Source organism: Ciconia boyciana, chromosome 16 (genome assembly GCF_034638445.1).
Source record: "Ciconia boyciana chromosome 16, ASM3463844v1, whole genome shotgun sequence".
In the NCBI taxonomy this organism is placed as follows: Eukaryota; Metazoa; Chordata; class Aves; order Ciconiiformes; family Ciconiidae; genus Ciconia; species Ciconia boyciana.
Window position 1 is genome coordinate 3,633,547 of NC_132949.1, and position 14,772 is coordinate 3,648,318.

A 14,772-nucleotide genomic window follows, 5' to 3' on the forward strand; every position below is an offset into this window, starting at 1 on the left:
TTTTATTACCAGTTAAGAGGCAATAGAGAACACAAAATTTATGGCATGTTAGCATTCAGACAAAAAAAAAAAAAAAAGCAAGTGTAGATATTGAGCTATAGTTGAAAAGTTTGCAACTATGTATGAAATGCAGCCACTGCTGTTGCCTGAACATCATTCCTTTGGATTTCTGTCATTGTTTATTCTCCTTACAAAGAGTATGAGGCAATTAAACCCTAAGGCCATGTAAACATCACTGATGTCAAACATCTGTGCTGTCCCTGTTATTTAAAGCCATGGAGGGTGGTATCAACAGAACTGCTTTTATGTGCCTAGTCACACTTTCTTCCTAATTTAAAAAAAAAAAAAAAAAAAAAAACACACACACAAAAAAATCACCACCAAACCCAGCAAATAGTCACCTGAAAATGGGGTTTCGTCATATCACTGTCCTATATTTTCATAGCACAGGTTAGGTGCTATGAAAATTTAAATAACAACTGTCAAACTTAAACCGATAGTCTAATCTGCAACTGTCAAAGCTTTGGCAAAAAAAAAAGGTGGTATCTCAGTTTTTCCATGATAGAAGACAAACATCCATCTTATCACCATTTACAAAAATTTGTAGAAATATTTAAATACCTGATTTGAAAGTAAATCAATAAGTAGACTAACAATAATAATCAGAGATAGCTTTGAACTACTGATCACTGTTCACTTGTCTTCATTACAGGGATCACCCTCAGGCCAGAGGTGGCATCGTGAAGGTTTAACATCCATCAGAGATTTTTTTTTTTTTTGGATATTTGACAAAACAGTACTTGTTTGCTTGCCAGATTTTTTTCCAAGTCTATGAATATATGGGGGAGGGAGGGAGGAAGTGAGGAAGGGGGAGAAGGATGTAAACAATAAATGAGAACTTCAAAGTAAGGACTAACAATGTAGAACAATGACTTGTATATCTTACAATATACGACAAAACTTTTTTGTCTTGGTGTTATGCAGCTGCTAAAAGAAATCGGTGCACAATACAAAGCTTTGATATTTTCATAGAAGAAAAAGGTTTCTTAAGAAAAAAAACATACAAAAACCCCAAACCTACAAAAACAACAAACAGCTAGAACTTTCTACCGAATCATGTTTACTCAATTTTCACATCCAGGGTTAAGAAAATAAATTTTGATAATTTATACAGTGTTTTAAACTATATAGGCAGGCAATACTGTACTTGCAAAACATTCAAAATTTATTACACATAAAGACATGCTGACTTCAGACAAAAGTAATTTGGAATAGTGTATCTCACATCATAATTAACAAGCTATCTTTTTTCATTGTGTTATTTCTGTATCTTCTATTGTACCGTCAAACATTTTTAAGATTAGCTTTGAGGTATATTAATACCTTTAACATTTAGAGCTATTTAAGAGTCAGAATAACCACCTAAATATCCAAAAGAAAAATCACTGGCGTGAAAAAAGGAAACAAATTCATACTGTATAACAATTTATTTGAACAGAAATTTCTACAATAAATATAAAATGTAATCATATTGGAACTAATCTTCCATTTTCAAAACTGAACTGCTGAAAAACTTGTGCAGAGTTTACAGTATGTGGAAAAAATACTGTTCACTTCCAACTTCATTGCATTCAGATGTCTGTGACCAGCACACTTGTCACAATATATGACTTAATATTGCACCTTACATTCAATGAACAGCTTCTACCCACTTGCTCAAACAATTCTGAAGATCAATATCTATTCTTGAAGTGCTTTTAGCTGAAGAGAGAAATGCATTATAGTATGAAAAGGCGGCAGGAAAGGTAAAATGTGTAAGATGCATACAGAAATACACTTCATCTTTCACACACTGATGAATGTGGTGATCATATTCCCTTCTCATGGCAACCAAGAGCTGGAAAATCTTCACAATTAAAACAAGAAAAGTACATTAGGAGAGAAGACTCACTGATGTTCTGGGTCTATAGCAAAGTGAAATGTGCGTATCATGATCAAAGTATCAAATATGACCACAGGTCTAAAAGCACAAACAGATTTGATTTCAATGCAAGTGCAGATGAAATTCGAGGAGCACATTGTACAGGAGAGTTTAATGATCTTTACTCAAAGTCTAAAAGACAGGCAAGAGGAAAAGTTATTTTCCAGAAGAGTTAAATAAGACCCTCAAGCCTGTGTTGTTTGCTTAAACTACTTAAAATAAACCTTTCTGAGCGATAACAGGTGAAAAAGTCTCAAGATTTGAACAAAACACAAGACGGACCTGATGTGGATGACCTCATGTGTAACAGTTCACCATAAAATTCCAGGAAGGCTAAAACCAGGAGAACGTTTAAGCTGTGCCAAGGTAAAGCAAAGTAGGTCTACAGACAAGCTTGCAGCCCTACCAAGATTCCTTACAAACAAATAAGCAAGCTATATGGATGAAGGTTTTGTTGAGAAAAAAATAAAATACATTGTTGAGAAGTTTGCTTTTCTTCACAGGTTAAGATTTCAAGAGGAGTTCCAGTACAGAAGCAGTACCTGCTGCATCTCCCTGAGGTTCAGCTTGGTTCCCTTGATAAATGGGATTCTATACAATAAAGGAGGACTACTTTGAGTCTTTGACATAAAGAATTTTTCTGATATGCAACAGAGATTCTTTTAAGTATCACGGGTCATTGTTTCTCACTGTTTCAGATGCAGACGTTTCCCAAAAATGTCCCGGGAGGGGCAGAGGGAATGGTGGTGTGTAGTTTTGCCACCTAGCTGGTTTTACTTGATTGAAATTTCCAAGGCTGTATCAGACTTTAAGAACAAATCCTATAAATTAAAGGAAGTCATAAATAATATTTTTTCTAGTGGAACATGACACACAATAAAAGCAGGTTTTCCATCTGGGATTCACATTAACATTGGGCTTTTTTCCTGATGTTTGTGCTCATCCTCTGAGCGTAACACAGAAATCTTCCAAATTAAAAAAAAAATTATAACTACATTTTGAAACATTAGATCATTAACCACTCCAAATTCTGTATTGTATATCCTCAATACTTTTATCTGATGCAATGCCTAAAGTGAAATAAATGTCTTGTAAAGTCTCTGTTGCAAAGAGCTTACAGTCTGGACAAACCAGAGACAGACTGAAAGAAAAGCAGTATCGAACAAGTGAAACATGCAAGCCAGAAGTTAGAATGTAAAAAGATCCTTTCTAAACATGGCATTTTGCCCAGATTCAAAGGTCCCTCCACAAAAGTCTGTGGTTATGATCTGGACTATATTATTTGACCTAACAAACATTTATACTTCTCTCCACATATCTAACCTTCTTTGTGTCTTTACTCTTTAAAAACACTACAACTGCTACTTCCAGTTATAATATTTTTACAGATTACTCTTTGAAGAGAAACTAGATATTCACTTAAGTAAAAAATTAATATGGCATCGCCCCATTTTTATAGCCAGTAAAAATGAAAGGCTTTGTCCTAAATCAAATCATACCAGCTTTCCCCTGTCAAGAAAAGTCTGACTTTTTAAATGACACTGAACATTAATACTGTTTGCTGTAAAACATTTGCTGTATACAGAAAAAATAATCGGACAATTGTTCTTATTCATATGTAAATGTCATTAGTCTCTTTCAAGAGAGAACAAAGTATTTTTCATAGATTTCCAAGTTGGGGGTGGTGGGAATAGGGAGAAAAGCGTACAGCTTTGTATCCCAACAACTGTAATAACTTGAAATGGTATTTTTACTCTAAAGCATGTTTTATATAGCTAAAAAACATAACATGCATATTAGCACTACAGCACATCGTATTACTTAACAGCTTTATTTGGTGTGGCAAGTGTCCCACTTCCATACATAACAAATATGTCTGCCACTAGCGGTAGAGACTCTGACATCAGTAAGTACCAAAAAAGTTCAAAATATGGTTAGAAATTGTGAAAGCTTATACATGGTAATAACTTATTAGATGCAATTTCCTAAAAGACAGCTCGAAAATGCAACAAAGTGTATCTTCAACGGCCAGCACTGAAAATTGAACCCAGTGGAATCTTGTGAACATGCAGAAATCATACTGATTTCAAAGGGAGTTAGTAAAATCTAAGTATAACAACATACTAGATACTACTTGAAAACTCCATATAATTCTGCATAGTGCCGAGTCCAGTGAAGTAAATGAGACACCGAGTAAAAGTAGACACCGAGTCAACAACACGTACTTTTTCTCCCCAGTGTTATTCCTTTTTTTTTTAATGTTGTATCTCAGCAGCTACTGAACTTTTCACACTCATTTCAAGATCTCCTAAAACAGTCATTAAAACTGTACTCCTACCTTCATTTCACAAATGCAACATGTAGCAATAAGTGTATAGTACCTACTTTTTCTAGTCAACGTCTTTTCTCCCTTAAAAACCAGGATCCATACATGTTAAAAAAAAAAAAAAATCAAACTTTCTTCTTCTGTTTGTTTTGTTTTTTTAAAAGACACACACACTTTGAGGCAGAGATTAATCATGCAGCAAAAGATTAATTCCCAGCTGCTTGGCTACCATCTGGACATTCTACTGGTTAAAACACTAGTTTGAATTGCTAACCTACCACTTTGATCTCTCTCAATGACTCCAGCACATATGTGCAATAATTAAAGACATAGTTCACAAACTATTGCAAAATAAATAAATAAATAACTGTACATGTACATATATATCTCCATGACCAGACCAATTAGGATCAGGAATTATAAATCACAAGTGAGTTTATGAAAACATGTCTCATCCTGACATACACTGTATGTCTCACACCAGTCTAGCAATAAAATAAGGTTTGGGGTTTATTACATTACATTCTGAAGTTATCAAAGCAAGACAGGATGCGATTTCCTCACACGGAAGACAATGGACAACTTGCATATGTTTTTAGGAACAGGACATTAATCAGCCAGGAATCATGTTAACAGAAGTCAAGATTGCTGCATTTTTAAACATGAACTAAGAGATTACTATTCAGAATGATAACTTGGGGGTGAGAATCAGTTTACAACTGAATTCTCAATATAAATCAGACACTGCATTCGAAATAAGCATCAGGTTTGTGGATAAAGGAGAAAATTCAAATGAACCAGAGAATATTCAAAGTCACAATACACACCACTTGGAATAATTTTAAGGGGAATAAAACAGTATTTTCAGAACCAAGTTGTCACAACAAAAAAGTTACGGAAAAGTGAAAATCAAGATGAAAGCAATAATTATGTCTTATCTGCCTTTTTTGCATTTTCTTGCCCCTTCTTAATGGGCCACACTTGCATGAACAAAATTCAACATGCATTCCTACATTTTAACAAGAATATTCACCAGAATTAAAAACCCTAAACAATGTTTACCCCTTGGAAAACAGCAAGAAGTTTATGAGCAGAAGGATGACTTGGACAGTTCTGGATGAAGAGGACAACAGAAGAAGGGGAACAGTAAAGGAAGAGACGTGGATGTAAAGAACAGAGGGATCACAAGAAAAAAAAATTCCAACACACAAAGCTCCAGTTATTGTAAGATTCAAATTTTGGGCCCACCTACAGATGTCTTTGCATCTCAAATCCTTTCAGAAAGTCCATCAAAAAACACCCTCCTATTATCAGTAAATACCTCTGAGCTTAAAAAGCGTAAACAGGATCACCAGTCCCATGACATGCCTAAGTAGGCTCCTTTAGCTGTATTCAGCTCTCCCAATTCCATACACATAGGTATCTATATCCATCTATCAAGTACATTTAAACTCGAGACATACATACACATGAGCACACAAACACTTTTATTTCATTATAATACACAAGACAACAATACTGATATATTTTGTTACCATTCTTGGAAGATATGAACAAAATATCTGTTTTCAATGAGGAAAAGATATCAAATCCATGATGTAGCTAAAAGCACAACAATGTTAATTTGAGATTGGTAAAAGCTTATTTTAATTACAAGAGTCCTTCTTTTAGAATACTGTCTCCATATCAGTTTTATTTATTGCTTTTAATTTGGCATGCATTAAATGTTTAATTCATGTATTTAAATACTTTGCCAGAGAACAGAGCAATTAAGAGGAAGAAATCAAAACCAAAAGGATAACGCTCACTGATCACCATCTCCTAACTGCAGGGACACATATTTTTATCTTCAAGTGGGGTTTTGGGTTGTTTTTTTTCCTAAAACCCCACCTCTTTTCTATGGTAGCACCAGCAAGTGTTATTCACTCTCCCTCCCAAGTTCTACAACTTCCTTTCCTTCCTGCGTTCTCTTTCCTGTACATCCTACATATGTTCCCTTTTGGGGAAAATCTACATCACAGCCCTTACGCAACTCTCTCCATTTCAAGTTATAATCTCTTGCCAGATAAGCAAGAAGCACAGTAAATCTGCTGCTTTCAACACCTTAAATTCAGAACACTTTTAGCCAGACCAAGACTTAACTATAACATCATCACTGCAGCATGCTGATTTTATCTTAATGTAAATACATCACTAGAGCCCAGCACTTTTGGTGCAGTAAAACTATATACATGGCTTGATGATCTTTATAAACAAAATTTGTGTCATGCAACAAACAGGAGTGCTCATTCATTAAAAAAAAAGAGAAAAATATAAATTAAGATTACAAAGATAAAGGTTCTAAATAGCTTTTTAAAAAAGGCTGCATCTTAAAGATGTAATTCTTGAATACATTAAAAAAAACCCTCTCTTCCTTTTCATCTTACTTCCAGTCCTCAAACCATGAAAATGCATTTTCAGGGGAAAAAAAAGATGTCTTTTCCCCATTCTCTAAGTTAACTCTAAGTTATCTTTCACTATCCAGCTCATCTCCCCTTTTCCCTGGGCACCTACTCTCTCTTCCTCAGTCCTCATTCCACATGACAAATTGGTGGAAATTCTCTTGCAGGTATTCTGTATCCTCTTGAAAATTCACCCATTGCCTTCGCCAGAACTACTCCTCCCTCCAGTTACACTGCACTACTAGTCCAGCTGATTGTAGGAAAGACAACCATTTCTGCCGGACTGCTTTAGTATACAAGAAGCTGGAAAAGCACCCGTGCTCCAGTGTCCAAAGACTTTATCACTGGATTTCCAAAAATCAAAACAGAAAAGTGACAGGAGCACAGTGATAAAGTCAACAAAAACATTGAAAACACTCGATGTTCTCAGTTAACCCAGATAGATGAAGCTTCATAATACAGTTATTGCACAAAGTATCGAGCTTGTCAGTTTACCTAAAAAAAAAAAATATTTAAGAGTTGGTATATAGCTCAGTATAAATTAACTCCTGATGTTAATTTAAAAAGAATAAAAAGATAAAATTATTTCCAATATTCTTGCCTCAAATTTGTTTAGGTTTCATTTGCTGAGTCTAGATAAATAAATATCTTTGCTTACACAAATAAAACAGAAGAAAATTGAGAAAAATGCTTAGAAAACCTAAGACTGACAAAATGAAAAATTAGGAAACAGAACTTCTTTAAAGAAACATTAGAACTTCTTTAAAGGATACATCAGATAAACTAGTTGTTTGAGAAAGGTTAACAAAGCATCACATTTTATTAACATAGCTAAATTTGTTTTTTAATTCCAGAAGAATTTCAAACCCATATCTTAGCAGTGGTATTGGTTCTGTTTTTCTGAAAAAATCACAAATAAGAACTTTTTCTTTCCCCGCCTCCTCTGCTCCCTGGAGTATTGGGTGGCACTCAGGATGACCAAAGGTGAAGTTCAAAGGGAGGCTTTTTCCTATTTATCAAGATGACCCAGTCATACCATCTGTTCTGGTTTGCTGTACTGCTGAAAACTGATATATTCCTGTTTCGTTGCATCTTCCTCGTTTGAACCCCTGATTTTTCAGTAATGACAGTTTCCCAAATGGTTTAATCCATGTCAGAAGTATTTGGGGAAAATATGACTAAAAACCACTGCCTGATGATATTCACATTTTCACAAATCTGTGATGTGGTTATCATTGCAAATGGCCATGTGTTTAGCATTACAGAGTCAAAACAGGTGCAGGAATGGTTTATGAACAAAGGTCTAAAGGTTAAAAGCAAAAAACCACAGTCATCCTATTTTATGTTCTCCCATTCTACTACAAAGAGGTTGAAAACAGTTAAAGGTTTACCAAAACTCTTTCGTACAGCACTATTTTTCTGTTAATATGTTTACATTCTATAAATGAAAAGGCTTTATTCTTAATTGAGCTTCACAAACAAAATAACATGAAAACACATTTAAGTTTTCTACTTAATAGCACACACATGGTGATTGTGAAATACTGCCTATAACCTTCCCAGTTTAAACTAGCCCACAGTCGAGTACCATTAGCAAAAAGCACTGGATTTCTACTGTGTGGTTTAGAGGACTTTTCCACTGAACTAGCAAAGTATTCGTTGAGTATTTTATGTAGCTACTTGGCATGCATTCCCATTTACATAATTTGAAAATATTATTTAAATGACAACATTGTGCTTTCAATTTATTTATTTTTTGGTCTATTTTCACATCTTATGAAACCTTGCCTTGCCTCATCCTGAGGCAATGGTGGTTTGAATATTGTCAATACAAAAGAACAGTCCATATTAGACCAGAGCAGAGAAAGTGAAAGGCACATGTATTGTGCAACTGCCATATCAGGCTGCTTGTTTAAGCATCAAATTTGACTGCCAGCTATCAACATAAAGCAGACTTTCATATCCATTACTTTATTAACAATAGAAGTATCTGCAAACCAAATTTACCTTCCCCTGTATCTCAGTTAAAGATGTCTTCTGAAGCGTCCTTGAAAGGACAGTTCTAATTCGTAAGTGTCCTTACAACACACCATGTAAAAGGAAGGATGATTTCATGGTTTGCAGATGATGCCCCTTCCTTTCCAACTCCTACATATTTGGAGTCCTGCGTAGGTTTAAGTACTTGTGGATAGCTAGGGAACTGTGTACATATGCCTCAATTTTCCAAGAGGATATGGCTCAAAACAGAAATTTAAAGGGCAAAAGGGAAAGGAGTATTGGGGGTTGGTTTTTTTGTTTGTTTGTTTGGGTTCCCCCTTCCTCCCCGTAATCATCTTCCTAATATATGTTGAATTTCCTTTCCTGAAGTCTGGTCCACCAGACCACTGATTCACTGACTTTCAAAAAAAAAAAAGTGTACGTGGTTTCAGAAGAATCTGAAATATCTGTGTGCTAAACATAGTATATTTGAGTTTTATCTCATGACTGATGTTTTAAACTGAATAGTTTATGACAAAAATATCATAGGCAGACAACTTCCTTAAACTATGAAAAGGTAAAAATGTCCACAAAACTTTACTTTTGTACACGTTCAAAACAAAATAACATGCTATGAGAGAATTAGATAGGCAAGCTTTAACAGTAATCTCACCAATTAACAATGTTCAAAAGAAATAATACAAAACCCCATATGGATAAAAGAGGATTGGAGCTAGATGAGGCAAACATAGAAATACTGTAGGTCCTAATAGAAATAAGGTCTAGATCTGCAGATTTTTAAAAGGTATATAGAAAGTAAACAAAAATCCTCACTAAATCAAGGGTTCCATTGCTTCTGTTGAAAGGTAGTTTGGAAAATTCCTAGAATTCAAACTCTTCTACACTAAAAATTCCTTCAAAGGAACAGTAAATGTGTTCAGAAAGTCTTTTTTATTCCCCAAGTAATTGGAAAATACATTAAGTATTTAATGAAAAGCCCTGTCACTTCAGCAAAAATTCTCTTACATGAGATTTTCTGCTATAACAAACCGCTTTGTGAATACCCAATTTCCAAAGAAAATGCCCTAACTTGCTAATTTGGGTGCAATTTTCTTTTTCTAAAAAGACTAAAAAGAATCTTACCTCTTTTTCATGCATTCGAAATAGTGTCTGTTCATCACAAAAAGTGCTACTTTTTCCTAGGCCAATTTTGGGTGTCATCTATTGAGTGAGAAAAAGTTCAAAACAACTTATTAAGTTCAAAGCAGTAACCCCAAGTAAAATCAATCCTAATCAGAGATGAAAAATATTAAGCATGTTTGTTCACCCTTATAAAATACCGAGGGAATATAAATACCTACCAAAGACACTGGCATCGGTTTTTCCCGCAAATATCTGGGATTTTCTAACTGAAAAAGAACAAGTTCGAGAAAAAGTAATAATGTCAGCAATGTCTTATTATTTCTTACAAACAGTAAGACATATCTCCAAATATTCAAAAAGAGTTTGCAGTGATGACTTTGGGTGCATACTTTGAGAGGTAATCTGCATCAGTGAGGGTATACTTAACACAGTAACTATATCACTCAAAAGAACAATAGAACATTTGAAGATTTAAGCGTGCCTTCAGACGTACACACCAGTTCAAGAACTGCTTTCCACTAGAAAATTTGATTATCTATTAAAACATAGTTAATCTGAAATCATCAAAACAGCACCGTCTCTAGATACACAACTGTAACCTAGAAGTAACACACAAAATTAATTTTTCTGTGCATAATTCTTTCTCCTTTACAACATTTCAATGATTCTTGAGAAAAGCACTCAGCAGAATGCAAAGGTCTAATAATATACTGCCATCTTTTACAAGTTATAGAAATAGAAAGTCTTCCTAAGAGATTATTTTGTTGGACATGACCTACTCAGCAAGTTTTAAAATTTTAGTGTTTCCTAATGCAAATGGATCAGAAATTGCACTTTTTTTCCAAACCCCTATGGTTATATAAATTCCATCAATGCATGTTTTAAAAGAATTTGGCAGCTAAATACATAGCTTATATAAAAGATTTCCAACTTTATTGGATAAACTTTCGTTTAAATCAGTGTAAAGCTAGAATAAATTTACAGATTACAATGATTTTAATCTAGTGTTTTTGAAAAACTACAGTTGAGTGCATTGAAACTATATCCACATATGTAAGTCATAGAGACAAAATATAAGGAAATAATTCATTAGCAGTCCTGTATAATTAAAGCAGCTCTTTCAATCATTATTTTTAAGAACTGAACACAAAACATTGTTCACAACCCACTTCCTCTATCAGACAGCTATATCTTTTTAATTTTCTCAGACGACGAGGCTCAAACATCACATCACAGAGAATGCATAACGCCCAAGAAAAGCTTTCAAGGGTATAATCTTGTAAAACGTGGCAGTGAGATTTGGAATACAAATGTGATTGCAATACACATCTTACAACATTTAGACTTCCCCCCCCCGAAAAGATTAAATTGATCTATGAGGCACGGCAAATATATCAAATGCTTGCACTTTCTCCAGTATTATTAAATAAATTTGTGTGTAGAATTTATCAGTGAAAGAGAGGCTTAATCCCTCTGAAATTTCAATTTGATACAGTATTATTCATTTCCTATCCTAAAAAGTTATGTAGGATTTCTATACGCTGTTGAAGAGTCATCATATTTCACCCAGAAGTAGTTGTAGATATTAGCAGGTTTAAAGCATACATTCAATTTCAATGAACAGTATTACCTGATATTTTAATACCATAGCTGAAAGTATATAAAAACAATCATTTAACAATTAACCTATTTCTCTTTATTCTCAATGAGTTTACTAAAACAGATACATTAAGCTTTCTTTCATATATAGCATCCTGGGTTGTTTTTATTTTGAGATTTTTTTGGTGTGTTTTTTTTTTTTTTAATGCCATAATGATTGGCATGCAAAAAACATGGGTAGACATTAGTGAATAAAGGAATCCCGTATGCACCTACTGCAAAAAAAAAATTATTAATTTTGGACACAGAAGAGGAGTTGGTGAGGAGAGGAATACGGGAGTGAGAACATCACATGGGGCATTAACCACAGAAGACAGATAAGAGGGAGGCGGGAATCAAGACAGAGTCAGAAATAAAAGGTACAGAAATTCTAAACCAGGAAAATGTAGGAGAATTTTCTTTGTCCTACACGTTTGTACCTGGCAATAGTATTTTCTATCTAAAATGCTCTAATTTTACGAGTATTATACTCTTCCTTGTAGTCCATTTCGCCTACTTCCCCACCCGTCCCACACGCCTCATCATCACCCGCACAGATTCCCAGGACTGGAGGCGGCTTGCCAAACGGTCAAGGCCGACCCCTGATCTGGCTCCCCGGAAAACTGAGCAGCAGACAACACTGAAAGCCTTCACCAATACCTGGTGGAATCTGGAGAAGGCCAAGGCTGCAGAACCTAATTTCAAAGGCTTAATTATTTTCAAAAGCTCGCGCTCTCGCGCAAAATGAATACAATCACCCTTTACTTTTGCTTTTTCAAAGCTAAAAATTGTAAATATTTACAATTAATTCAAATACTTTATCTGACCATGAAATTAAGCTGTTTACAGTCTTCATTTCAAAACCAATCTAAAAAGCTAAGGTATATCCTACTTGTTCATGAGAAAGAAGGAAAAATGTGTCTCTAATACTTTGTATGGCCTCAGTCTTGCATTTTTTGATTTTGTAACAGCAGCCATATGTGCTTTGAAGTTAAATGTTCCCACTTTGTTACTTGTTGTGGGTTATATCCACTTAAACTGATCTGTAAACATTTAATGTCTCAACATTCGTTCTTTTCATGCTGGTCTTCTGCAAAACTTCTTGTTCTCAAAATTACACCACATTAAAGAGGGAATATCACAATAAAGAATGCCCAAAAAAGAAAAAAGCTTGTATTTATGAGAAACATGCAAATTTAAAAATAATAAGCAAAAGGTCAAAGACAAACCAAAATGCATATGTATGAAACTGAAGGACTGTCATGAGAAGAACAGTAAATCACATGCTTTTTTAAGAGTATGAACCAAATAAACGTCATCATGAAAGACATCTTTATTTGAACTAGAATTGAACTCTAATTTGTAAATACCACTTCTTAACAAAAATGGCATTTTGAATTTCTTTGTAGAAAAGATTTTGGATTCTACCATTCTCTTAGGCAGTCAAACAGACAACAAACCATGTTTCAATTTGTGAGGACTGACATGGTCACCTTCTAGTACTTCAGTCTTCATAAACCAGAGTTGGGAAGGCTTTGGATTATCAGATCCCCATTAAGAGATTCCCATTACTTAACAGAAATAATCTACTTTATGAAAATGTACTTATTCTCCTAAATTGAAAACTGTATGGCAGAAATCTGCATAAAAGACACAGATTCCAAAACTGAATTTGAGGCAAATTAGCCATTATTTTTAACTTTAGTATTTTCAATGTCTATATAAAGTGGTCAAAACTAAACATTTTTGAAGTACACAATTTTAAAGCTACCAATGCAAGCCACGAGTGAAGCATTAATAGGAGAAGTAAACCGAGCTGAAATGGTTTCCCCCAAAAGCAAGGACGGCGCAGAAAAAAGCACAACTTTGAGCACTAAGTACTTCCACAAGACTCATCCTCAGGACATCAACTCCATTTCACTCCTCAGGCTGAAAACAGCGTACAGGCTCTGTATCTGTCATAGTCCCGAAACCAAAGCTTCTACTCTTTCCGCACAGTAAATACCACCACGACGACAACGTTAATGTTATGCTTTCATTCTACCCCTTCCAAAGTCACATTTCGTTCTTTGGAAGATATTTATCAAGGTATACTGATCATCAATAACACAAAACTGTAGCTTCTTACAGTTCAGTAACGGAGTCAGAAGGTATGTTGTATATATTAAGATTCAGAAAAAAACCCCAAACAAACCACATTTGTTGCACATTCCCCCTTAAGCTTCTTCAAAGACAAAATGTGACTGTTTTCAAAACAAGGATGGAAAAAACACACATGAAAGAGTTAAGAACACTTCAGATTTTGAAACGGTAAACAACTAAACTGAACCTTGCCCTAAGTTCTTACTTTAATCTAACAAACGCAGCCAGCCAGCATGTTCCCTACAGAAATAACTGCTGAGTAGCTTCAGGAAATTTGAGTAAGGACATTCTTATCTAACATCATAATTTGTAGGGAAGTTCACTTTAATGCTGCTTCTGCAGTCTTAGTGGAAGGACATTAAAGCACATGAAGATTGTTTGTCAGCATGGAAGTTGAATTTATTTTTTGAAGTCACAACACCACTTGGAGTTCACTGTGGGAAAGTTTTTACAGTGTTGCTGCCCTCCAACACCACAACATATACAGTAGGTATGTTTATAGTAAGCAGACAGACTAAGAAACCAAACAAAAGATAATCAAATGGTTTGTACAGAAACAGTTGAGCTTAACTAGACTGGAAAGACACAGGCAGATGTGAGCCAAGTACACAAAACAGGCATAACATACACTGTTGCTGTAGCCACCCAAGAATTCTCTACGCTTGCATCTACTTTAACCCTGTGTTATACATAATTTCTCCAAGAAAGGAGAGCATAATGCAAGCCACTGACCACAGAATTTCTTTGGTCTAAGTCCTCTTAAACCTTTATTAGGCAATAACATTTCCCATGATAAATACTGGGCAAGACCTGAGTGTCCAGGTTCTTTGTACTGAAGATCTCACATCACTTCTGCTAAAAGCTAAAGAGTTAATTCTTGTCCTGGCTGAATTCCAATGATGAAAAATTATGTTCTCCCTGATTAAAAAACCCTTTGCTATTTCCCCAGGGTACAATCTCTTTGTATGCTTTCTACCTAAAACGAAGTGCTGAATTTCCTGGGGTGTTTAAAAGAGTTGCTTTGTCCCACCTAAAATTGGCTACAATTCAGTGACAAATGAAACTGTATCAGAAGCATCATGAAAAGCATATATAGATAGGCAGGTCAGGTAAGAATATGCAGT

General features: G+C 34.8%; 1 protein-coding gene across 5 annotated transcripts in view; it reads right to left on the bottom strand.

Moving 5' to 3' along the window:
* CEP112 (centrosomal protein 112) overlaps window positions 1-14,772 on the bottom strand; it is a 174,827-nt gene that overhangs the window by 141,859 nt on the left and 18,196 nt on the right. For all 5 annotated transcript variants that reach the window (XM_072880867.1, XM_072880868.1, XM_072880869.1 and 2 more), the window contains 2 exons: window positions 10,087-10,134; window positions 9,869-9,946 (listed from right to left, as the gene is read on the bottom strand). In XM_072880867.1, coding sequence (XP_072736968.1) covers window positions 9,869-9,946; window positions 10,087-10,134 — 126 coding nt within the window. The remainder of the gene's footprint in view (window positions 1-9,868; window positions 9,947-10,086; window positions 10,135-14,772) is intronic.